Source organism: Phlebotomus argentipes, unplaced genomic scaffold (genome assembly GCF_947086385.1).
Source record: "Phlebotomus argentipes unplaced genomic scaffold, Phlebotomus argentipes genome assembly scaffold_4, whole genome shotgun sequence".
Classification (NCBI taxonomy): domain Eukaryota; kingdom Metazoa; phylum Arthropoda; class Insecta; order Diptera; family Psychodidae; genus Phlebotomus; species Phlebotomus argentipes.
This window is the reverse complement of record NW_026776174.1, coordinates 4503595-4530674: the sequence shown is the minus strand read 5'-3', so window position 1 is coordinate 4530674 and position 27080 is coordinate 4503595. Positions and strand designations below refer to the sequence as shown.

Genomic DNA, 27080 nt, shown 5'->3' with positions numbered 1-27080 from the left:
GAGCAAAAGAATTTAGACACATTCTCCAGAGCCTCTTTTTCAGTCTCTCTTCCCTCTTCCTCACTCCCATGCCGTGCTATTGGTGGGCAACAGTGTGCTTCGGCGACGGAGAGTTTGTTGAATGTGTTTAAAATGTGTTTATTTTATTATGACTTTTATTAATAGTCTGCCACATCTCGGTGCTTATTAAATTGTAAAATATAAGTTCTCTTTTTTCGCCCAATGCTTCGCTATTAAATAAATTACGACTGTCCATTGTGTATAATTAGCTTTCAATACCTAGTCAAATGACAGATGGACGCGAACGGCCTTTACCGGGTGAGGAGATATGGCATTTTAGGAGAGCACTCGATCATGGAAATTATGCTGATACCATTTACAGATAGACATTGACAGGGAGGAATGAGAAAAATGAGACGGATAATTTGGCCAGAGAATGCGACTCTCTCTCGTTTTTTTTTCTTTTCTCTCTGGTCTCTACCATGTGCAAAATTTACCCACATGTCTACATTTTTCCCATTAACTTTTCAATAGGGCTCATCATGTCACAAATCGCCTTCCCTCATCTCCAAAAGTCGAGTACCTGAAATCTCTCTCCTCCTTGGAATAACACCGATGCCGGACTCCCTTTGAGTTTCTGATACCCGACGATGGCTCACAGAAGCTGAAACTGAAGTAGCCACTCTATTAAAAGTTTATTCAAAAGGTGGGAGCATTTTGAGGCAATTGTTAATTTTATTAGATGAGTTCCATGCGTTTGCCTGACGTTGACACTTCTCGACTGTCGGATTAGACGAGAGAGAGACTCGCATTTCTTTCAAAAAATCCCAACAATACCTCCTCAAATAATTATATGAAAATACTCGCATGACTTACTTCTCACAATTCAGTTTCTTCGAACACCCTGAAATGTACACTATTTATGAGGAAAAATTGGCTTAAAATGTGGGTTAAGTCAAGTGGACGCAAATAAGAAGAGGAATTGTGTTTGACTTTCAATGACTTTCTGACTCGAAAATTGCAGATTTCACCATGCTTTTTGGCTTTTGTTGGCTTTTGTGTCAAAGAGAGGATATCCTTGATTTGCTCTTGCCTTTATTTCTTGCTCCTCACCTCAGAAATGCAATTAAATTATTAATAAAATGAGGGATAAAAAAACTACAAACGCGACTCAATAAAAATTCCTCGTGAATACTACAAAGAATTTGATTTTTTTCTCTTGCTGCTGTCACACACAAATGCTTTTGCTTAATTCACGCAACAATTACAAAAATAACATAATGTGACGCTCACAGTGAGTGATAGTGACATTTTGAGAATGTGATCGTGCATGAAGGCAGTTCAGCAAGCAAGAACACTGTTTGAATTATCAAATGTGCCACTACAACTCATCATGAGCGGTGGTGCGAACGGTGCGAGAGGATAAAAAGAATAATAAAATGTATGAGGTGTTATTAATAAAATCTAAATTGTGACTTATCGTTGTTGGGAATCTCACGCGCATCAAAAACTCACAAATGCACTCATATTATTTAAAACGACAATATTCTTAGAAGTGCTCATTGAAATTCATAAGCTGTGTATTATACGAAATGAAAATCAATCGCAGGAAAGGTGACTAGCCCCCCTCAGGCACAGCAGGGGCTCTTCAAATAAAAATCACACTGCTATCACACGGCGAGGCGATGGAAGGCAGGATTTAGGGATTTCCATTGTGGAAAAAGAGTCATGAAAATATTGTGAGAATTTTAATTGATCGCCACCATCTGACACTTTACGGCTCTATTCACGCGGATGACGAAGAAGATATTGCTCACGTGACGAAACCCAGTTCGGCCCTTGAGAGTTGAAAATGTGAGGAGTTAATTTGATGAAATGGAAGTTTTATTAAAATATTTATTATTTTCCTCGACGCACCAGGGAAAGAGACACTTTTTTTTTGTTTATCCGGTCGTGCAGCAGTCTCGGCCCCGATATGTGTTTAATAATGTTGTAATGAAGAGCCGGAGATGCTGTCTGGAGGCCAAGAAGTGAGAGACGCGCGCAGAGTCTAAAGGATGAGAGTTATTTTAATGTATTAATTAGAAACGCCAAAAGCTCGGTGAGACTCAAAAGTATTCAGCGTTGTAATTGCTCACCATATATCATCGCGTCCCAAAGCGAAGCCACTCAATTCACTCGGCCGCCCAATTATTTAATCATTTTATCTAAAGTATTTCAGCGCAAACTGGCGCACGGCCGAGGAGAGTGGGCCCGATGGATGGTAGTCGACAGTGTTGTCGTCGTCATGAGGAAGAGTAATCGCCGCGCCGAGTACAATGTATATAACGCGCTAAAGTGTTCACCGGGCAACTGGAGCCAGTGGAACAATTAATAAACATGTTTCGGGTGAGTGTGAGAAGCAATGTGGAGAATGGCAAGATCTCTTTTCCTGAAGTATAATTCAGCCATCATCGACAAATAAACTAATCAGACATCAAATTAAAATATTTTGATGAATGCCTAGTGTGATGTTTGTGGTTCGCATGACCACAGAATCATTACACCCTGTGGCTATCTCGTTGATTTGCTTCCATGTGGATTCTGCACTTTTCACCAGAGGTCTCTCAGAGGAACAACAGAGTGTCATTAAGTGTCCTGACAAGGCGATCAGTTCAAGTCAAACGCCACAATCCAAACTTACTTTTAATTAGTGTGTTTTTAAATAAATATTCCTGCTTCACTACATTTTACACCCAGACAATAAACATTTCTACAGACTCTAAGACTCCTTGTCAGCCATCTGCTCAATGATCTGCCCCTTATAATTTTGCATATGTGAGTGCACGTTTCCATACTCCATTTATGAATTTCGTCGACGGATCGCGAGAGGCTGGAAATCTTTAATGCCACTTTCCAACTTGCTCCCGCTGCGAGAGATGTTAATAATAAAGTGCATAATGGGCTTCTTTTTGCCCCTTGCGCAAAATTTCACCTAATTGAACTCCTTGGATCCTCCGCCTTTTCTCTCTCTCACTCCACCTTTCAAGTGCAACATCCAGGTTAGCACTTGCGGCCCCTCCGTATTGGGCACTCTTTGATCACGTAGGCAAATAAACAAATGACTCGACCGCCGTTTAACTGCGCTCGTCTCCGGAATCGTTAATGGTGCGCTCACACTCTTCGCCATTCACACAAAGTCCAGTGAGTGTATGTTCCCTAACCCATTTCACAGAGATTATGTGCATATTAATTTATAATTGGTGTTATGCTTGACGGCCCAACACCCATTTTTTACAATGTCTTGAGCATTCTCCGCATGCACGACGAAGAAAGTGTCCGGGCGCGGGGGCGGCGGGAGGCCCCATCGACGTGCATCGAAGGCAAGAAGCCTCCGAAACGTGTGGAGGAGTCGAAGAATTTGTTCAGAACACTGGCCACCACGTGATGACAAACACCGGGGAAATTTGCCGTGTTTAAAATGCACTGAAACAGGCGTGTGGAGTGCCATAATAGCGTTTAAGTATAAGCGTCATGAGTGATAATTTATTGATTGCTGACGCATTGTTATTAGATATGCGAGTGTTAGTGAGTGCTTATGTTGAATTTGATTTAGGACCACAATAATTTACCATGTGAGGTACCTCTGAGAGTATCCATATAATTTCATGTTGTGGATGTGCCTCAACATCCAGCCAGACACACACGCATTTATAATGTTCTCTTCACCTTGTTTTTCGTAAATGATCTCAGTCATTTATTTCATTTTATCCACATACCACGCTCCTCCGTGTGTATTTATGCCCTATCAATAATACTGCAACTTCCTTCTCACTTTTTTCTCCACTCAATTCCAGGCGAATGCAAGCACGCAGCACTCAGGCATTTGGAGTCTCCATTTATTCCTATATCGGAAAAATTGACAAAATATCAAATCAATTATTCAAATCTCCGCTGACTCTGGCTTCTGACTCGCCCACAGTGCTCAGCCATCGATGGGCAATTACAGAGCGGATAGGCAAGTTTTTGAGTGAAGAAGAACGAGTCATCAGGTTTAACATTTGATATCTTTACTATTAGCTGCAACACCTGTTGAATTCCTAATGCAATGCCATATTATTCCGCGGTCAAAAGACGGACCTATTAGTATTCTTCAGGTATCTCAAAGGAAGTATCTATGAAAATATGTATAGTTGCATTTTAGATTCACATCTTTTTTTTTCTCCTTCTTTTACCAAGATTTATCGCCCACTTTTCTTAGGAATAACACACTCATTCACACCTACAAATAATTCCACAGAAACGGAGAAATTACCATGGAAAATTTCACATTAAATCGAAACTATGGACTTGAGAGTGGAGAATGTGAGTTGGTGTTTGAAAGTGTGCGATGAAAATTGAGGATGAAGATGATTAATTTGCTTTTAATACCCCCCGATAGCCACCTGTACAGGGAAGGTAGAGGCGAAAAAAACTGACCATTTAATTTACCTTCCAACAATATATTTTATGTTTTATTGGTCAAATGGGAAAGGTGCCCAATAGACATAAATTCCCTCATTCTTTCTCTATTAATATCACTTTTTGACTCTTTTTAGTGGGAATCGTTGCATCCCAAGATTTTTTCCCATTTTTTTTGTTGTCCAGGAATTCTATGGAAACCTTTGTCCTTTTTTACGATTACTATTATCATTGTCCGAATGGCCATTATGTTGCATTGTGCTTTTTTGTGTCTCTTTGTGTTGCCTGGTTGGCTGCTTAGTGAGCATTTGAGTGTCTTTTGTTGTGAGTTATTTAACAACAATCCATTGGATGTCATTTTATTGTAATAAAGTTATTATTTAGACGCGTTATGATTTTAAGTGTTGTGCGTAGGAAGGCATAAAGTGCCTCCAGGTAGATGATGATGTTGATGGAGGTGACTAAAGATGGACGGACTTTATTATAAATGATTTTATTCAAGTCACACAGGTTGGACATTTCTGCCAGGAAATTCGTGGAAGGTGGCTAATTAACTTTTCTCCAACTATTTATTGAAATATCATAAAGGCTGATGGAAGAGATGTTTTAGTGGAGGATGAATAGAGTTGAGAGACGAATGAAGACTGTATAGGTCTATGGGAAACCGGTTTACCCGACAATGAACCCTGGGCACTTGGAAGAAAAGTATAATACAAGATTAATAGATTTAATTATCTCCAATTATCAACATAATAAATAACGGTATGATACATATAGAAATACTAAATAATATTTATATGCACAAATTTATGCGTTTAATTTAATTATAATGCCGTTGTTTGTATTCTGACACCGATTCTCCTTGTATTGAGAATTACTGTCGCGATCTGTGGTTTTAGATTACGCGAGAAATTATTTTATTACATTGTCGCCCGGATGACTCACACTCAATACCATTAATTACACGTGCGAATAGCAACGCTCTCAACGTTCCCAATATGCTTAAATGAGGCGATATAAGCAAGCAAACGGAAAGAAATTATTTAATGGGTTTGTTTAATATGCAACAGACGATGAGATCATTATATTACTTAGCATATGGCATTATTGTTGAGTACTTGAAATATTGCAGGATCGTTTATGGCACTTCCTAGCCAATAAACTACACTGGATTATAAGTTCAGTAGTTTATGTGGAATGGTAATCCTTTTCCAGAAGGTGGTAAGAAGCCGAAGTTGATGCCTAAGAACCTCTTCTCAGACTTACACCTCTCCAAATATTCCAGTTGGCATGCAAATAAACCCCCAAAATCGTATTCACTCTTGTAACAAAATACACGTCTAATATAATCACAATCCTGTCGTGTTAAGGAAATTGTGCCGTGGTATTAATGGTCGCGGGAGATTGTTTCAAATGCCCATCGCGCGAGAACATATTAATACCGAATGGTGTATGTTTGATTTGGATGACCAAAGATGACGATGAATGCTGGGAGCGCCCGACAACGCAACAATCTTCGCAGGGGACTGAGTGTCCTGCTGCGACCGAATGTACCATAAGACGTCTCTATTAAAATAATATCATAGCAGATATGTGGACGTACAGCACTTTCTGGCGATGGAGGCTAAGTGGACGAGATGAATGTTGGCAATAACTCGGATCATAAGTGAGAAGAAGAAGGGAAAATTGGAGAGAAAACATGCAGCGATCGAAAATGATTCGTCTTGTGAGCCACAGTCTCTCAGATAAATACACACAATCACACCCAATTTATTATGTGTGAAGTGATTAAGCAATAATTTTTGATACAATTGTGCAGATACCATAAATTTGAGTAACAATTACGACTATTTTCTCTCGCTCTCGCCTCTTCCTTTCCGCCTCGTGTTTATTTAACACTGGACACTATCTAATTTCCAGGTAATAAGCTATTCTTTTTCTCACAATGCTCACAAAAAGCGCTGCTCGCCATTGAAAAGCTTTGAACATCTTCGGTGTGTCTATACATCAGCGAACATAATGCGCACATATAGATTGGTCGTGTGAGATGTTAGCAAATGGCTCAGTGCTCCGATGGATGATAAAGTGACAGAGTTCATAAATCGTGTTTATATGGTCGAACATTATGAGGTATGTACAAACAAGCCACTAACTCTGCTGAAATAATCGCCTCCTTCCAGCATCGCTGCTCCTCTCAATTTATTCAGAGAAACACATTAAAATAATCTACGACCATTTAATGTAATCATAACTGATCAGTCATTAGGCAGACGTCTGTATAAGTTAATACTGGTTCTTTTCAAATTCACACACCATGGACTGAAATTGTGTGAAAAATTGTATGAGTTGCGCGCGGAGAGTGTAAAAAAGATTGATTTTTTTGGCCTTTTCACACGGTGATCAGTGGATTTTTCATCATGGCATGAAAAGAGAGGAATCTCTCTCTCTCCTATGGGATGATTTTTGGATTATGATATTGGCTAAAGGTGCCTGAAATCTAATTAGAAATGTATGCCTTCACACTGATGAGTGGCCACAAAAAGCAACAACATATTCTGTCTGTTTGATTATAATAATTTGTTAAATCTAATGACTTTTCTTCTTCATCTTTGAGCCTCCACTGAAATCAAACATTTACACGCTACGGTCAGATGATGAGACGGCGTCATTATTTCAGGTTCAGCTGTTCTAGATGTTGAAGACCCAGGAGAAAATTTCAATTAAGATCTGTGTCTCTTGTCTCACCTTCTCATCCCAAATATCTCTGGGTTGAGTTGAAGAGGTGAGAAACACACAACATCTCTGCTAAATCGTGATAATCATGGCGGTTGTGGTTTAGCATTTTGGGATTGATTAGTCAGAACATAAGGTTCCTTAATTGGAATTGTGAGAAGGCATTTGAAAGTTATGTACGCGGAAGAATATCGGTTTTTTTACTGCTCTATCGCGATAAGGATTTAAGTATGATTTTATCTTCATCATAATTTCCAATGAGTGCATTTGGAATATAAGTAGAAGCCTAGTTAAAGGCTTGATTCGGGAATATATCAATTAAGTGTGTTCTCTTCCTGTGCCTCCTGAACATTGGTAGCATTGTGCCTTGGCACTTCTCCCTTCTCTGGCTAATCTCGATGCAGAAGTGTGCGTTGCAAATGAATGAGCCGCTCCTATATGGAGGATACTTGCGAGCAGCAAAGAGGAATTTGCATTCAGCAAACATGGTTCTGAGGGCGAGATCAAAATTGAATTTGGCTGGTGGTGCTTTTGGCGCAGAAAGTGACCAAAAAGGAGCAAAACTGATTATGATAATTTTATTGGGTTCTCTCTTTTTTTCGCCATGGCGAGAGAGGAAACCAAGAGATTCCAATTAAAATGATTTACGACTCTTTTTTCTTTTCATACAAATCCTCAATGGCAAGAGAACAAATTGTCGGACATCATTCTTCCTTTTTCCCTCATTCTCTCTCTCTTCATCCTGCATATTAATTAGCGACCTTACAAGGATAACTGATAAAAACGTATTTCAACAATAAATAACTGCCTTATTAACTTAACATGACATCTTTGGTGAATAGAGCCTCTCCTTCTTGGCCAAATCCTCGGGAATCGTGTTAAGTTGAGCTCATGCTCATCTAAACCCCTTGACATCATAAATCACCCCAAACTCTGTGGTTGTTTCGTTGTCTAATCACTAATGGTGGAAGAAAAAGATGCGCAGAGACGAGAAAAAAATCTTTCTGAGAATATGAAAATTTTTATCTCTCCTTAAATGCTGAGAAGGGGGAAAAAAGAGAATTGTCTCCTTTGCCGCCTCGAAATCTTCAAGACTCAATCGCCCAGGGACACCCAGGGATGGCTCAGACCCCGGGACTCTGTCACTTGCCTTCTGCAGATAAGCCCGACTTCGGCGTTGGCCTTTTCGCGGCAGTCTTGGACTCCGAATGGGATTATGAGAAATAATCGCATCATGTAATCGAATTATCTTCTTCCTAATTGCATTTAAAATAACTTTTCGGATCTCCCATGTTGAGTCTCAGGCAATTTCTGGAGATTTGTAAGTTGACGCTTCGCAAGGTATATTCAAAAGTCGCCGAACACGTTGCAAAAATACAAAACAAAAAACATATTTCTCTCCCAATTTGTGGGAATTGGTCATCGCTAAGAAGAAATATCTCAATTTAAGTAATTTAATAGCTGCTTCACCACGTTTTCTCCACAACTTATTTCTCAATTTCCTGGGCAAAACACATGAACGCGGAATGTTAAGAAACTCGTGTAATTTTTCAAAATTTTTCTCCCATCTCTGAAAATATTAAATAGACGGTGTTTGATGAAATGGTAATTTTCAGCTTAGAATAATTTGCTCGGCTATTACACGCTAAGACGAACTGAAAACCATCTTCTTCAGCTCGGCATTATTGCTCTCTTGCCAGAGAACTCTTCGTGGCGTCGCTCCTCAATTGAACAACGTGAAAAATTTGTGAGAGATAATCCACAACAAATTGCTATTAGTTAATGATACATCATTGTTTCTTAATATAATCTCAACTTATGATTCCTCAATTCTCCAACCACGAAGATGTGTGTCTCTCGATTGCAAGTGGATTGTGAATGACCGAAGGCCTGCTATTTTCATGTTAATTCTGATTACCACTATTAAATGTCTATTATAAGATTTTTTTTCCTGCCACACCATCGTACTCTTCATCAGGTGATGTGGGTATTTAATATGTGGCATTTTACATGTGTACATACTTATAAATTACATCGCGTGATGCGTTCCGTGATTCGAAAATTGAGACACATATGAGAGGAATTATGTAGTCAAAGATGGAGAGAGTTAAGACAAATTAAGGCAAATTAAATTTTAAATTTCTGGTATTTTATTGTAATAACATTATAAAGTTGTTGCGACGGTCGCGTTCGCCGAAAATTCAGCTTGCTCTGCGCAGCTTTTATGTCTCCTCGAGATATACATTACTTGTCTATATATATATATTCTCGGTATGGTCGTTAATTCGAGTCTCAGTGATTCACAGAACGAGATCAAGAGAGCCTCACCTTTCGCACAGTTTTCACGCAAGAAAAATAGAGAAATTAATTAATTCCAAACGAGCCATCAATCATGTGTAATTTTTTTGATGAGTATAAATGATTCCTAATTGAGGGTATTTAGCTTCGTAATTTCATAGTGAGCAGCAGGCTCTTAAAAATTCCAAGTTGAACTTGAGGGAGAAAAGGGCCCATTTAGTTTGTCTACACCCTGTAATTAAAATCCAATTTTCGATTCCACGATTCCTCCACTTTTTGTTGACTTACACTGTCTGCCGAAAAAGTGTTCGTCGAACTTGGGTTTTTGTTTTTATGGGACTTGGGTTTCCAATATATATTAAAATGTAGAGACGAGAAAAAGGGTTGTTCATACTAATGCTACTGAGGAGATTTAATTGGTTCGTAGATCATTTCAATGTCAATCATTAGTAAAAATTTAGAAGAAAATGCCAATATTTTATTTCTTTTCAAAAGATTGATTTTATTTGAGCCTTTTTATTTGCTAAACATTTTACAATCAATATTTTCTTTACTGTTTTTCGACAGAAACCACCATTTTTGGTGGTATTTTATTCCAATTTCAAAATCATTCCTTATCGAAATCCCATATATTCACTTCAATCCATACAATGTTCTCTATTCTCTATATAATCTCTACTATTTACACATCCATCATTTTTATTTGACACATACATAGATTCTTTAAATCAAGTAACTTACTTAATTACTTGTATTCTGCTGCAATAGTAATTTTATAAGTCTCCTTGCTAATTTGTTTGACGCTCACGGGAAAAGGGCAAATTGTTTGCTAATTAAGTTAACTTGCCTCACTCTCAACCACACGTTTTTTTTTGTTCTTCTACCCGTTTTCCATGCACAATTCGCAAGTGAAGAGAAAACGCATTGATGCCATTTTGCATGCGTTTTCGGGTGCGTCAGATAAAATTTGGCACATTTTAAATTAAAGTACATTTTTTCACCGCGGATGACAAATTCTCCTCCCAAATGCAATGTACAATTTCAGGAGCCACTATATTTCTACGGATTTGTAATTAAATTAGGACACTATTACTTAAGAATTTGATGGTTATTTACATCGGAAAGTATTTTGTTTATAGCAATATGGTATAAACAAGTCATATCACAAATTTTAAGCTGATATTCTCTTAATTGTTTGTATTCTTCTCCATCGTCCACACGCCATCATCCATCAATCACTTTGCACGGGTGATTGCGGTAAGACTGGCTAAATAGCTTGCTGTATTACGATGTCACTTACTAATTGAGGAACTCATTTAAATGATACTTGATAGCAAATGAATATCTTTTCGTTTGTACACCAGTCACATGCACAGAGAATTTCGTGTTCTCACACCTTTTTTCCGTTGGAGTTGATAAGGGGAAAAGCGATGTGATTTAGTCAATTACGATCAGATCGTCACTCTCACTGCCATCACTGGGATTATAGTGGTTTTGGTAGAAGAAATTGTCTCACATGTTGGGATCTCCCTCGTCGTCACTTGGGCAATCGTCCATCTCCATATCGATGAGCTCGTCCTCATCATAACTAATTTGACTACCGTTGTTGTTGTCGGGACTAGAGGGATTCTTCTGGCTCTGACTGTTGGTATTGCCACTCTTTGCGTCCTCCTCTTGCTGCATTCTTTTGTGCTTCGTCCGTCGATTCTGGAACCACACTTTTACCTGGAACGAGAGGCATCCGCACAAGAGAAACATATTTAGCAAATGTCCCATAACACACAAAAAGAGCGTGCAAATCATGGAGGAGCATGGCGATTTGCATAAAACAAATTGCTGAGAAAGCCAGACGACGCGCGAGAGCCATTAAAGGAGGAATTTGTAAACATAATTTTTTTCCGTGTACTTGGTCCAGGGGAGAGAAAAAAAAGTAAACCTATTCAGCGATTTGCATGTGTTGGTCGAAGGAAAAAAGGAGCATAAATCGGAAATGGTTGTAGTCATTTATCACTGGCTCAACGGATTGGAAGGGAAATATTCCAGGAGAAATATAAATGTGATTCGCGCGCACGTTAAATTGAACACACAGTCAGTGGTGTGTACGTAAACACTGTGATGGGATGCAGTAAATCTCAAAAGATTGCTCTCTATTTCAGAAAGCATCTCCCCATTGCCTCCAACTTGCTCGATTGGATATTGTCGCTATTGCCTTATAGACCCAGCGTTAGTTTAAGTTAAGAGAGTGTGAGAAAGTTCACCTTATTATTTTCTTAATCCGATAAGGTTAAACTAAAAATTAACATATCTGCACTGTGCAAAACCTAATATCCTAGAAAGTCAGACAATCTTCTATTCAAAATTAAGATTTAGAGACAGTTTATGTGAATTTTTGCTGTGATGTCTCAAAAAGTTAGTCCTACAATGTAAAAACACATTAAATGCTTTTGGCTAAAACACTCTGTCTGTGTGATAAATTCAATTCAAATATTATTTCGTGTGAAACAATTTGACGTGCCATATTCGAGACTCGTTTGTGTCAATAAGAATATTTTGGGGGCTGTGAGTAGTGCTAATATGATGATGATTTTGGACGATGAAGTGCTAGTGGAAGTGAGTGGCAGTTGGGGAAACTCAGAGTGGGGCGGAATGTGCGCGCAAGAGCGGCAACGCGTGGGGATTGAACTCATGGAAAATCTTGGACACGCCTGACGGAATGGTACGCAGGCGCTTTCCGTTGCCCAAACAAGCATTCCCATCAATTTATTTGAATTTTCCACACCATTTAGCAGCGTATAACGTCACTTCGCATAAAAATCCGCTTAATCTGGAAACTCTACCCTCGATACCCAGTCATCCCTCTCCAATCCCACTGAGTCATTCGCACACACACTCTCGTCTCTCTCTCACTCTCTGGGGAAGTGATTAGCAATATATCTGTATGGCGACAGTTAATGTTGTTTCAAGTCACAATAACATATTGCATGAATAAATTGATGAAGGGTGATTTCTATGGCTGTGCGCTTCAACATGATTCTAGCTTGATTGTGTTCAATGTAAATTGAACACCCCACAAATAATAATAAAAGACCATTTTCACGAATAGAAAGACAAATTCCACGGATGGCGGGGCCTCTGAATAAGGGGGAACGAATTGAGATTGAGCATACTTAACCCTAGCATGTAACCAACATGGTGAAACATCATCAGTCACCCTCCTCAAAATGGGGTTGAAAATCAGCTCTGCCAGGGGTTTCTCAACGCCAGAACAGTTGGAAAGTGGCTGGCGAAGAAGTCTGCTTTCGGAAGGCTTTCTGCCGAAATAAGTAACCCTTTTTGAGAGGATTTATGTTGGGAGTGGGGTGTGGACAACTAAGTGCCAACATTAGGGACACGCAGAGCCACCCGCTGGGAGATGAGCCCTCGGATTTGAGTGGCCAGAGGGAGAGCTTATCGAGGTATGAGACAGTTTCCGCTTCCTGGCCCTCAATTTCCACTCGGCCATCTTGATCTCACTGATATTCACTCAATAAAACTCGCAATTCGCAAGGCACAGAGCAGGGACTTCCCCGGCTCAAATTAAGTTGAGCGCTAGGGGTTGACGAGAGCGTTGCACGGCGTGGAAAAAAAAGTTGCATGTGAAGCATTTGGGGTTGGAACAATTGAGATAAATCTCGGAAGTGGAACTGCTGGAAGCTGTGCAATAAAATAAATGGAAGCTAATCAATCGCAGGGCGATAAATTCATACTGTATAAATGTGATGGGGATTGATTTAATTGGACGTGAATTTCTTGGGAAAGATTCCTTCCTCACCCATGTCACACAGCTCTCAATCACGCACAATGGCCACAGCCATAATGTATTCGGGAAAGATGTGGCGAGTGCTTTATGACTGCACATTGGCAAGGATTTGTGCGAGATGGAAAATTGCAAGGGACAATCCTTCGTCAGAATGTGAGCAATAAAGTGATACTGTAAGTCACATCAGCAGCAATTTGAACAGGTACAAGTCATGAGATTCCCATTGTTTATTCCACCTCCATATTCGCACTGGCGATGTGTGGATTATATTGTATTCAAAAAATGTCTTGTACATCGAGTTGCATCAATCTCATTTGCATTCTTCGTACCACTTGGCAAAGTATTATTACAACTTTGAGGGATTCTCGGATGGCTAGAATGGGTGCAAGAGTGGAATCAGGGTGTCAAATGAGGAACGGAAAATTTTCTCTGCACTTCTATGTCCCTCCAGAATCACGCTGTGATGTGAATTATGGTGCTAAAGGAAGATCTACGTGCTGAGCTCATCATTCAGAACTCTAGCATCTTGCAAAACGAAGCAGTCGTGTTAGAAAGATTTAATCATGTGCCACGGTTAAGGTTTTCCAAGCAGGTTACAAAGATGGTTTCTAATTAATAGGGCAAATGAAATTGAGAAAATCAGTATCTAATAGTGATAAAACTTCTCCAAATCTTCAAACTCTCAAAAGATTCTTAATAATATAAGATCCAATTACCAATCTTTGTACTGTAACTCCTCGGAATGGCAGTAGAAGTGGATCAGTTTCAAGGCGCTCCGCTAATGTGTGATTGTGTGGATATGCGATTCCAAAATCGTTTGCAGCGTAATTACCATTTGTGGACTCCCTATCAGGACCGTGTGTGATATGTTAATTTGGGGTTTGTGCACTACCGTTAAAGTTTACCGGGCCCTGGAGCCGCCTCAAAAGGCTCGTGAGAGAGATTTATTCTGGCATGGTGTGCAATTTGGCGCGCGGAAAATTCACCATTAGTTGGAGAAAATGGGGTCAATTTGCATTAGCTGCTGGAAGATACATTTGGTTAGAGCGACTGAAAATGCTCACAATTTGCATTTTCTGATTTGTATATTTGTCTGTCGTTAACTGTGACTATTTGCGAGAACTAAATTGAAGTCGCGCTTCGTGATTTGCAACTGATTTTAAGGTCACACGGAATTAAATGATTCCAATAAATTTCACAATAATTTTCCTCATTTCTCTCCATTCCATTCACCTTCCTTCGCCAGACACGAGAGATTGATTTGGCGCTGAGGTCTATGGATGCTCGAAAAGGTAATGGAGGAATTGGTGTTGAGTGGCACATCCCACGCCATGCACTAAATCAACCCACCCACAGAATGCGGGTGTCGAAATTAAATAGAATTAAAACTCAATTAATTTGTTCCAATTTGAGTTCCATATCACGTCAATTATCTTGCTATGTACAGAGAGATTTTCACCACCATCGACGGGATTCGGAGGGATGTGCGCAAATTCCGTTTCCATAGGCAACAGTGAGCCTCATCTACCCTTCAACTGCCGCCTAATCAAATTATCCCAACCCTCGCCAGATTACTCCCCGACCAATGCTCACATTTTCCTCAGGAGACTGCGAAACTTTCCAATGAAAATCCCACAAAATGCTCTACTTTATCCAAATTTGCATTGGAAAAGGTTACGCTTGGATCAAAGTTCAGAATCTATTTAATTTGTATCTATCATTGTTTGATGAATATTTCATTGAGGGGCGGCATGAAAGTGTGGGAAAATCAATCACAACACTTATCGCACTGAAAGTGCATAAATTTGTAATGGTCTTTTATTGTTCAAGCAATTTGCATGATATTTAGTTTCAAGTAAAAATGAAAAATTATTTAATCAAATTAGACACGTACAAACTGATTTGATTGACTTACAATCACGCTGTAAATATGGAATTGAATGCATTTATTAAGTTTGTACGTTCTGTTCAAAGTGATATTTAAAGAAAAGACTGAAATATCAAGATAACACCCTGGCAAAACACATTGTTATACTAATAGTGATGATTTGTGACCATCAAATTCAAAGCTAAACAAATTTTTTTCGATATGAAAAAAAAAACGATTAAACAGGGGTTAATGTTGATGTTTTCTCAAGTGAAGGCTTTCCAACCTCCACTCAAATTGAGGCAATTAAAGAGAGTAGAATTTGCCAATTTCAAAGATCTTTGCATAACCTTTATTTTATTTCTGATACCTATAATTTCACAGGTATGTATACATATGAAAACGATAGAATTTCAGTGAAATCGATACTCGAAAAGACCGCAAAATATTCGTGGCATCTTCTGAGAGTTGAAGATGCGAAGAGAATGAGAGAAATCGAGCGACCGTCGGGAATGAGCTAATCAAGAGTAAATGTATTGATTTTTGCACCTCTGAAGAGTGTGCACGCAACACTTGTCAAAATCGCAAATAGGCTTTCAGAGCACCTCCGACAGGACACAATCGATAGCACCCCAGAATGGAATAGTCGTCATGCGACTAGTGACTTGGAGGACGTCACCGGAAGGACTCGTGGGGGTCGCAAAAAATTCCTCACTCACCTGTGTCTCTGTTAAGCTAAGGGCTTGCGCCAAAGTCTTTCTTTCAGCTCCCACAACATAGTGATTGCTCTCGAAGGCGTGCTCTAATTTGAGCAGTTGCGAAGGTGAGAAGGCCGTTCTCACTCGTTTTGGCTTACGAAACGGCTGCAGGAGAAAATCTAGAAAAACGAAGAAATACAAATTAGAAATTCAATATTTGAGATCAGAGATCAAGAGCAATTTTATACAATTTAATATGTCGTTATCATATTGATTTGGCTTATTCTACGTATGGTTTTTGCTATGTGTGTATAGACATGCTTCAGGTGACTAATTTTCAGCCACCCTATAAACTCCACGTCCGCTTATCTCCCACAAATCTCTGCAATTTAGATACATGGTGAGATAATTGAGTCACCGCGATGATCAATTTGTTTTATTCTCCTCTTCTATTTGTATTTCATTCCTATATAAACATTAACTGTGTGGATGATCTGCGATAGAGTGATTTACCTAGAGGGCTTTCAAAAGGCGCTGTTGAGAGTAGGTGCTACTTTCACAATCCATTTGCATTTGTGAAGATTCGCACCACAGCTCGGGCCCCGCAATTAATTCATCTTAAGTTATTTATTTTGAAGAGGTAAAATCTGTCAATAGCAACACCAATTGGTCTTCTCCAGTTAATAATCACTTCTCATTTATCGTAGTTAAGGGAACTTTGTGGTCAGAGTAAATGAATGGGCGAGAAAAAAGAGAGGATTGTGAAAGAGAATCGTGTGTATGTGATGTGGAATTGGAATTAAGTGGCTTTTGGGTGAGCAAATGCGCCCCGACCAAATCAAATCCGAAAAGGAAAGGTAATAGCACATCGTCTATACTTGGCATCTGTTGCTGCAAATTTGTACTAATTTAAATTCAAATTGCCATACGATAATTTGTGGTGTGCTGAAGAAATCGATCACGACGCTTTAAAGTTTATTAGCACATCGCGCAAAAATCTCTGTGGTTTCCACGCTTAATCTTGCGCCTGGGTTATTTCCCTCGCAAAATGTGTAGGTACTTGAGGGAGAGATAAAAGGCCACCAGAAAAAAGAGGCACAAGGAGGTGGAAAAGGGTATAACGAGAGGTGGATATGAGAAGCGCTTGATTGCCTAAACGATCAAGATTTACTTTGGCAAATAATTTTCCAGTGCAATATTCAACGCGAAGATCACCTCGTTGTGGTGTAAATAAATAATAACCGATAATTTTGCTGAAAATGGGAAGTTCCCTCGGCTATCATCATCCTTCTTGTGCACTTTCTGCACATCTATCCATCATTCCCGCCAGTGCATCTGTGGATCAGTTTTTGGGCCGAGAGAGTGTGATATGGGGTAAATTATTGAATGGCTGTGCGCGGAGGAATTTGCACCTCCAATAAATCTACTGTGGAAACTATTCCACCACCATTAGGAGGTCTTTAATTATGCAAACTAGGAGATAAATAAAAATGTGTGTGCGAGTCTCCATTAAAGATGTATATATGCAATATGGTATTTAGCGTATATATGGTATTTTATCGACAATTATCTGCAATGATAATTTATTCAACTTAATAAACATCGAGCATTCATTATGGTAAATTATACCCGTTTACTCGGGACATGAAGCCATGAAAAGCAGCATACACTGCATTTTACCTCCATACATGCTCACGTCCATACAAGTGAAGCAGTATCAGAAATGAAAGCAATTGAGTGGCGAGCTTACAGGAAGCTCACGATTCACGCCATCACCTCGTTTGCTAAAACATTCAAATTTCAAGGGAGTCAAATACTGCGCACTATTCGCAAACAGTGGCGTGAGTGCATTGGTGTTCAGAATCTCACCAAATTAGCAATTGATTAGGACTTGTCCGGCGAAAAGTCCACAACTCAGTGTTGACATGTCACCGAGACAAGCCTGTACGCGCCCAATGATTGTGCCGTCCTCACATGTGCAACTGTGAGAGCTCACCTTTTTCGTGTATCTGCCAGTGTACAAATATGTAATGACCCCGTATTATAAATTTATTAAATGAACCAATGCATTTTGCTGATAACTGACACTCTTTCCTCGTCATTAAAAATACAATGAGTTAATAAACATATAATTTAAAAATACGAACTGCCTTTGCGGTCGCGTAGGGACACCAAGATGATTTTTCACGGCAGTGCAGAAATATTGTTGCAATAACTCAGGTGGTGGAGTTTAATACACAAAAGAGATGAAAAATGCATATAATTTCGCTCTTCACATCTCTCAACTGGGCATGAGAAGAAGCGGCGATAATTTACGCTTAAAATAATTGAATTACAGTTTTTGGCGTTCAAAGTGTAAATGTACTGTAATTAGTGGTGAAGATGCAAAAATTGTTTATTCCCCAGCCCGTGGTAAGAATTTCGATGCCTGTGGAGAATGTTCTTCCAATAAAGGTGAAAGGAATTATGAGTTATGGCTTCGCAATAATTGCACTGTGTAAGTCCAGCACATGATCTGCTCTTGTGCGATTTCAATTATTTTGACTGATAATTGTTGTTTTCTGTGGCACTGTGACTAGAAGAATAAAAAAAAACTAGCTCAAGAGTGGAAAGGAAAAAAATTCATCTGGCAGTTTGAGATAGATGAAAAATCAATAAAGTTTTCAAAAACTATCAAATGCAAATAACCAAAAATTAATACTATTTGTGATTTTAAAAATTCACAAACCTAAATGTATATGCCAAGACCTATAACTCACTTCTCAGAATTTCGCGAATATTTAAAGAGAATTGTAATAACTTAACTAGAAACATAGCCTCTTTAGAAATAATTTAGCATTTTCTGCACTCTAAGTAACCAAGTAAGTAACATTCTTTATGCAGCTCTTCTCTGAAAAGTAATTGAGACAGAGACAGCTGTGAACTCCGTTTAGGAATTCAAGCACGCTAACAGCACTTCAATCTTAACATGCTTTTGTAGTTTCTCAATAATCCAAATTATAATCTCACTCCATTTCAACATATCGTGGCAATTTACTAATAGTGCGCTAAAGAGTCTGGCTTTTTGGTGTTGTCTATTGATCTAAATCACAAAATTGATGCGCCACATAAGTGGCTAAATACACGCTAAATGACTCTCTCAAATAAATTACGAGTTGAACACGAATGTATCCTCACTACAGTTCCTGAACACTTATGTTATTTTACAAAATTGTTGTTAATTTGAGAATAATTAGGGGTAATATAACCTTTAGCTATAAACGAAAACCAATTATGGTCGATATTTATGTACATGGAGAATAAGCGAAAAAAGAATATTGAGAATTAAGTATGAACTCAAGAGCTCGTGACTTGACACAACTACGGCAGTGTGAGAAGGATAGATGGAGGGTAACATTGTGTGTACCGTGTGTATTTATAAGAAAAGTATCAATTAGTAAGGAACGCAAAAATTAAGTCAAATTTAATTGTTACGTTTACCTTTGCAATTCACCATGTGAAACTGAGTGAGGGAATTGGAAACGGATTGATGGGGATCTTGGATAGCTATTAGTCGATCTCAAGAGAGCAAATTGCCTTCTGACTGCATAATTGCCAGCAGGCGGTCTTTTATTCGCCGTTTGCAAAATGCGAATTGAATTTAACGCTCCGTGATAGTTAATGTCTAAAACATCTCTCTTCTCGCCGCTCCTTCTTCCCACTTCAGATGCTCGCTAGACAAAATGTGAGAAAGCATCAGTGCTCATTCTCTGGGTGTTAATTATTATGATTTCTCGAGGACAGGACAAAAAAAATCTCGTTGATCCATGACAATTTCACGCCCCTCAGGTAGACACAGATTCTGCTAAAGTGGAGAATAATGTGGCAGGGGAAAAAAGATGCCAACATCGGAGGGTGACGCAAAAATGGCATGAAATGGTCCACACAAAAGGCAGTCGATTTTTTTTATCGAGATCATATGTGACACTAGAGGCACAAAAAATGAGTGTATGAACTGGCTGATTGAGTGTGACAGATGGTTTTCAGGGAATGTTTCAAATGTTGCACGAAGCAGTGAGGAAGGCACCGAACAAGCTGTGAACTATAGCAACACTAATCACTTTAATAAAGCAACATCCCTGAGATATTTCCCAATTTTGTCCCCATTGGAATGTATGAAAAAAAAGTTAATATATGCGTAAGAATATTTTAGGCCTATAAAAAATGTGTTTTGTAAACGAATGTTGTTTGCTTGAATAACAATTAGTGACGTACTATTTCAAGTTATTTTAAGAAAAATAAAATTACCTAAATTTAAAAAATTTCAAAACCACTTTTAAATTTAGATATTGCTTCCCGTGAGAATTTAACTTTAAAGAAATATCCTTTAATTTAAGATCAATGTCATTATTTTTCTTCGTCTACTTTCATGGAGAATTTCCCTTTCCTTGAGTTTGCACCGTCTGTACATTCAAATATACATAAAATTTTTCCTTTTTCACACAGCATGTTGACTTATATATATTTCCTTACTCACATGCTTCATATAGTGTGTAAAGACCTTTTCTTGTAATTTAACCAAATGACTTATGTATGTTCTTTAAAATTCCAAGAAAAGTCACGCAATGCATCAATTACAAGTTAATATTCTAATAGGTATCATGTGGCGATCTTGAAGCTTACTTATTACATATATAACTTTGAGTAAATGGCTTAATTTATGATAAGTGAAGATTAAAATAGATTTGCCAGATCTGCAAGAATGTTTCGTCCGGGAAGTAGCCCAATTTGTATATGTAATTTTGGAGGATAGGGAGACCTGAACTTACTTCCAGGAAAGCGGTGGGGGAATATCCTTCCATGTCGGCTCAGCAGCCAGGGATAGAGTGGATAGCTGTCGCGTGGCATGTTAGGATTGGGCATGTGTGCTGGATGCTGCGGCATCCCGGCTCCCGGTGGAAACTGACCGGACTGCAGAGCGGCGGCCATTTGGAATTGAGCGGCCAGGAAGTGCGGGTTGTGCGCCGTTACCATTTCCGGTGAGTTCAAGTACGGAGGCAGGGTCTTGATGTCGGCCATGTTGCTGGGGGCCACAGGGAAGGGGCGCACGAGGCCCGCAGGAATGCCTGGCACGACGATGGGCCCTTTGTTGCCCGGCGGAGGCGGAGGCAGCGAACCCGGCGGCGAGGGTGATCTCGATGGCCGGCGTAGCGCATGTTGCTCGTGTTCTGCTGGCAGTCCGGGATGGGATGGCGATCGATTCTTATCGGGGCGCTCCTGGGACGCCATCCGGTGGGTATCGATGATGGTTTGGTGCGATGGCGATAATCGCATCGTGCGGTTCTTCTCGTTCGAGGGTGAACTGGCTATTCGGCGGTGCATGAGGTCAGACGGTGAGACACTGCTGGGACTCCTCAATTGCTGATGCGACAATTCCGTGGGATAGCTACAGTCGCTGAGTGGGCTCAGTGGCCTCTCGGAGCCCTCGCTGTTTGGTGAAAAATGAGCCGGTGTCTTCGTCACACCATTGCCCACAATCGAGTCTATGCTGAAGCCTATTTTTGGCTTGGACGTTGGCATTGCCATAACTGATGTCGGAGCCAGAGGCATCATCTTAGGTTTCACACCAACTCTCTTCACAAATCTTGCATTTCTCCCCGATTTTATTCACACTCAAGGAAGCAACAACGGAAGCGTGAATGTCTATTGCTTTCGAATTGCACCACAACTCTGTGTATTCAGAAATTTGAGAAACTTTTGTGTGGAATTTCTCGTGAAAAATTTTCAACTAAATCACTGGAATAGTGTTTAAAATGTTGTCAAAAAAGGGTTTTTTCTGCTCAAAAACAATCACCTCACACTATTTCACTATTTGTGCGGGGATGGATATTAATAAATTGACAATATTAGCAAGCAATTAGTGGGGTGATTATAGGTGTTGGGAGCGGCACTGAGTAATAAAACAGCACACACTACTTAACACAAGAGCACTGCTGAGTCGTTCCGTGACGCGCTTGAAACCGTTCCATGTAGGTGAAACGAACGTTGGCCGCATAATAAAAGCACTAAACCGGTGGAATGTAGCAGCAAGTTAGTGTGCCCAGCGAGGGAAACTGGTTTCCTCGAGGCGGGGTCTGGCTTTGTGCACTGACTGTGGATTCCCCCATGAATTTACCACAAGAGGCCACCTCTTGCACCATGGCAACACGCGCTGATTGGCTGAGGAGCTGTCATTCGGGGCTCCGCCCCTTCGGTGTGGGGCAACGCGCCCTCGGAGGACTGACTGTGTGGCTGATTGTGCCCACCAACATAAAACGTGATTATACGCCTCAGTCAATCAAGTCATTCCAATTGGCATTACTCTCCTATTCTCTCTTTCTCTTACTGGGGAAACACTCTTGGTTCTGTAATTGACTCTATTTTTTTCACTTGCTCCCGCGTATCTTCCTCTTGACACTCTGTCCATCTCCCTCACTCTCTCGCGCACGACCATCCATCCCATCGCAGCATGAAGAGTGCTGCAAATTGAGCTGAAGAGGCACCGATACATGGGCAAATATACTCAATTTTCCTCGGCGCCTCATGCGCCACTAATTCGTGAAAGCCGGGGGAGGGTTGGATTTTTCCTAACACACGCGAATAATGAGAGGAACAATTATACTTTAATTATAATTGTGTTGGATTGAGGAGTTCCGGTGATTCTCGTCCTGCAGAAGCCCCGGTTAATTTTCATGCGGTGAGTGGGACATGCTCCCCCGAATGACTGACCTGTGTGGCATTTACGCCACACATCACACCATCATGTGTCGTCATGAGCAATCTGGGCTTCTCTGTTGCAGGTAGTTGTTTTTGTTCCCGATGGTGAGAGATTGATTTAACGCGATAATTGAGTTTATTTGTAAAGTAAATGTGTGTTTTATAAGAACCGGTCGTCTAGATTTCTGATTAATCGAGACATTCAACAATTAATATGTGCTCTCAGTAACGAGACCATGTACTATTTGCGCTGTGTCTCAGCGTGCATAGGGATTAGAGTGCGAACCAAGAGGTGGAATTGCTCGCCAGAGATAGGATCTACTCCAAATATAATTGGTTATCTTTCATTAAGCTCACATTCGCATTTTCTCCTTTCCCACCTTTTTCCCTTGTCTTTTTTCTCAATAAAATCTATGAAATATGGACTCACATTAGTTATATACATTTTTAAATGAAAAACTTAGGTGTCTAAGTAGGTTATACATTTCTACGTGTTAGAAATACATAAAACTATTTTTACACAATTCACACAAATAATTGATATGGAATATTTACGTGGGAAATAGCTTAGAAATAAATATAAATACCATAAAGTAAATCACGTCTGATTGATGTTTTTACCTAAAATATTTCATTTTAATAAATTTCAGGACAATTGAAATGTTCTCGAAAATATATAGTTTTTAATATATGGTTAGAAATCAGAATCTCCAATAAACAGAAAATATTCTTGAAGAGAGGTTATGAAGGTGAAATTTCAATTGAAATTTGTTTAATTTTATAAAGGACTTGGATGTCTGGGAATTTTCTTTGGTTTTTTCTGCGACACTACAATTTTATTTCTCCTAGATCCTTGTTTGCAAATCGGGGTATATTTCATGAGAATGGAGACAATTTGTCCAGTAACATTTGCCCAAAATTACTTGAGCAATTCTGGGGGAAATTGCTCCTCTGGGACTGGATTTGGGTGTGGAAAATGGGGATGTCACATAATGTTTTATGGAGGAAAGTTTCAAAAATATTCATCTCATTCTTCACTTGTATACATTTTCTGCAACTGCGCACTTGTTCGGGTCATTTTGTAATAATGTCCCCGATCTAATATTTGGGTTTTATATCACCGTGTCATCTGGGACACACAAGAGCAATGTGAGGGAAGGCGGGTTAACGAGGAGAATCTCTCGATAGCACAATGTATTTTCCCTATAGAAATATGATACAAAATGGGAGATAATTGATGATGGTTCATTGTAATTTTGGTCTTGTGAATATCTTCCCTCACGGAATAATTTAATACTCGCCTTAATATTCAACTCCATCCCAGATGTGGTATAGAATTTTATATATATAGGGTTTATTATATCTGAGATATTGTACGAATTATAAGTCTCGGGATTGGGGTATCGTGACTTTAAATCTTCCCGATACGAAATTATTTACATAAGTTTGAAACACATTTAGCATTTCATGCTGTGAACCAAAGTGTTGCTGCCTTCTAACTAGTGAGACGAGAGGTGTATACATCTTGATATGTGTTAAATAAATACCTTATAAACGGAATAACTGATAAATAAATTACCTCACATCCACACCACAGAGCATTTTGAAATATACGTAGAATAACAGGGTGCTTTCACATTATCCTCCCATGGGTAATCCAATTAGAATGATATATATTGACTCACTCGCGCAAGAGTCTCGAAAGACTTCAATGTATAATATAAGAGGCAGTCTGAGTGCCGGTCCGTCACGAAAATCTGGCAGGCGTCTCGGGTTCGCCCTGTAGCTAACAAGCTCCTAAATGATTTGAGATTCATCTGTCATGAACGTCATTTTTTACCGAGTTATCTCAATTACGCGAACAATACCCTCTTCAGCTTATTTACATCACCAATGTAAATATCATGCTGGCTGCTTAAGCAGAAAATTTACCGGAATTTTCTCCTCCTCCTCGTGTGCACTTCTCCCACGGAGAATGTGTTAAGTCCATGTCCAGAAATTGTTCTCCTTTTTTCGCGCTTCTTCTCACAATGCAAGTGAGTGTGTTGATGGCTGGAAATCTTTCTTACGCCACACCGTGTTTATCGCAATCATAATTTTCGAAGGGAGATTTCACAAGTTCCTCAACACATTGCAATTAGACTTGAAAAGGTGACGAAAATGCTGAAATTTTCTCACATTTCGTGTCCTTTTGTGAAAAAATACAGCCACTGCTTTATTCATCGAATAGCAATTAATGTAATTATTTTCGGGATGGTTTTGAGATAGTAGAATTATTTTAGTCTACGAAAATGAATATATTGAAATTTTGAGATTGCATGAAATTTTGAAATCTCAGTCTGAAAGGGGAGAAGGAAGAATAACATATGAAAAAGTTATCTGCTGACTTGAAGACAGAGCGAGTACGAAAAGGGCGTTTAATAAAATGAAATATTATTGAAATGATTACTAAGGAGAGATAATGTAGTTCTTGTGTATAGTTGGTCTTATTAAAAAGAAGGTGGGATATGCATGGAGGTTGCAAAGTACAAATAATAATCAATAATTTAACTTTTGTCGACATTGAGGCAAAATACGCGACTGGAGTGCTTTGTAAAAGCCACACTATGCAATAATCTCGTTATAAGTTATTAGTCACTTTGTAATTAATTCAACATTTTTGCAATTAATGTAATGATTTAGGAGGCAATTAGACTATTTTGCGTGATACTGTTAATATGATAATTGATATAATGGAAATAAGGCAAATATGTAATGTATGGTCATACTTTGCTGCTCCGCCACTATAATTCTCGCGTTCCTTCTTGGCGTTATTCATCGATATCACGCGTCTCGGTGAGCATTTTCTAATCAGTCATTATGGGCAATTTTGCGATATTCGGAAACAAAGCAAAATTGCACTGGCGGCAATTTGCTCCCCATTCTTATTGATTTTGCTCTTGTGACAATTGGCGCCTCGGGGATGCCTCTGCATAATCATTCTTTTCGCTATTTTCGTCGTTTTCTGTCCTTTGCAGACTGTTAATTTGTGCAACACGACAAGGGGTCCAAATTGCACAAAATCACATCTTCAATCTTCTCGAAGTGATCAAAGAGAATAACGAGATTTGCAAACTCTATGCGCAGTTTTTCCTTTGAATTTGTCAGGGCTGGTTTAGGTGGAAATGCCTCAAGTGTTTCTTATGTTTTAGAGAGAGAGCATGATTTGCAAGAAACATGCCATTTCTTTGGTGAAGCACCACAATTTTTTGCATTAAGTAATCGCAAATACCAATCACATACATAGATGTGTAATATAAAAGGAAACAAGTAATTTTTCTACTTTTCAATATTGTCCTGCATGGCGAAAAAGCGAATCTGGTCAAATCCGTCCCAGAGGTTGTGAAGTTGGGGCACACCAATTTTCCCCCTGATGCTCACGCTTCTCGAGGCAAGGATACGAGCATGAAGCAACTTGCTGAGCGCTGAGAGAGGAGATGAGGAATTTCTCAAATCTTATATTTTAGGGCGCACTAAATACCCATTTGTCCGCACGTATTTCCATTCCATTAGTTATTATCTGTATAGCATCTTGCTAACTTGATGTAAATATAGCCGTTGATCGATAATGACCCCTAATTTGTTGCTGTGTTGTCTGCGGGGCTGTCAATCGTGGACCTTTTTCCACCTTCATTGTGCTCTCCGCGGGTCCAGGGAGCCTTTATCTCATGTAAGCCAAAGGGGAGATGATGCCTGGGACTTCTTTTTTTCCCTTTAGTATGCGCTCTTGTTCTCCGCGATCCCTTTTGCACGGCTCCGCGTGGCGATCGGGGCATGAGTGGAAAGCAGCAGTTGAAAGATTCTCCTTTTATTGTTATTTTCTTTTATGCACTTAATTTGAGTTAATCATTTTTTAATATATTTCCTTCACAATGTGGCCAGCTCCCATCCATGGAGATTCCATCTTAATGGGACCCTCATTTGGGAGTATTTTGGAGTTGCGGCTGTGGTTATGAAGATTTCAGTAACTAAACATTATCTCCTTGTTATGTCTGCACTCGAGCCTTTCGTTACACAGTCATTTTCCTCCGTGGGGCTATTTAGTGAGAAAATGAAGTGAAAAAGAGGTAAAATGGAGTGGATGGCAAAACAAAAACTTTTTACACCCTCCTTTTTGCTTCTTTTTGTGCATCCACTTAATATTTTATTTGTTCTCTCGTGCGTACTCACTCTTCTCTTACCATCATCTTTAATACCCAGTGACCAGACTTTGTGTGGAGTCAGGACAGAGTGAGTGGAAAAGGAGCGCGATGTGGATTTCTCCCATCGAATAGCGAAGACGTCTTGAGAAGAAATTTTTGTAATGCATCTAAATTACCTACTCTGCGAACCTCCCCAATCCAGTCACTTCTGCATGCGCAGTCCTTCAGAAAAACTTTTCGCGCAATAAACAATTTTCTGTTAGAATGAAAAGGAGAAGGAGTGAAGTGAATTTCCACAAACATCACGAGAGAACACAGTGAACATAATT

The 27080-nt window shown here is 39.4% G+C and overlaps 1 protein-coding gene across 1 annotated transcript; it reads right to left on the bottom strand.

Annotated features, from left to right (window-relative positions):
* Positions 1-3786: 3786 nt before the first annotated feature.
* LOC132257583 (homeotic protein empty spiracles) lies at positions 3787-21427 on the bottom strand. The gene is made up of 4 exons (XM_059754557.1): positions 20644-21427; positions 15857-16014; positions 10988-11196; positions 3787-3884 (listed from the first exon to the last, which is right to left on the bottom strand). Exons 1-4 carry the CDS (start codon positions 21425-21427, stop codon positions 3827-3829), a joined length of 1209 nt encoding a protein of 402 aa, XP_059610540.1. The 3' UTR covers positions 3787-3826.
* Positions 21428-27080: the final 5653 nt, after the last annotated feature.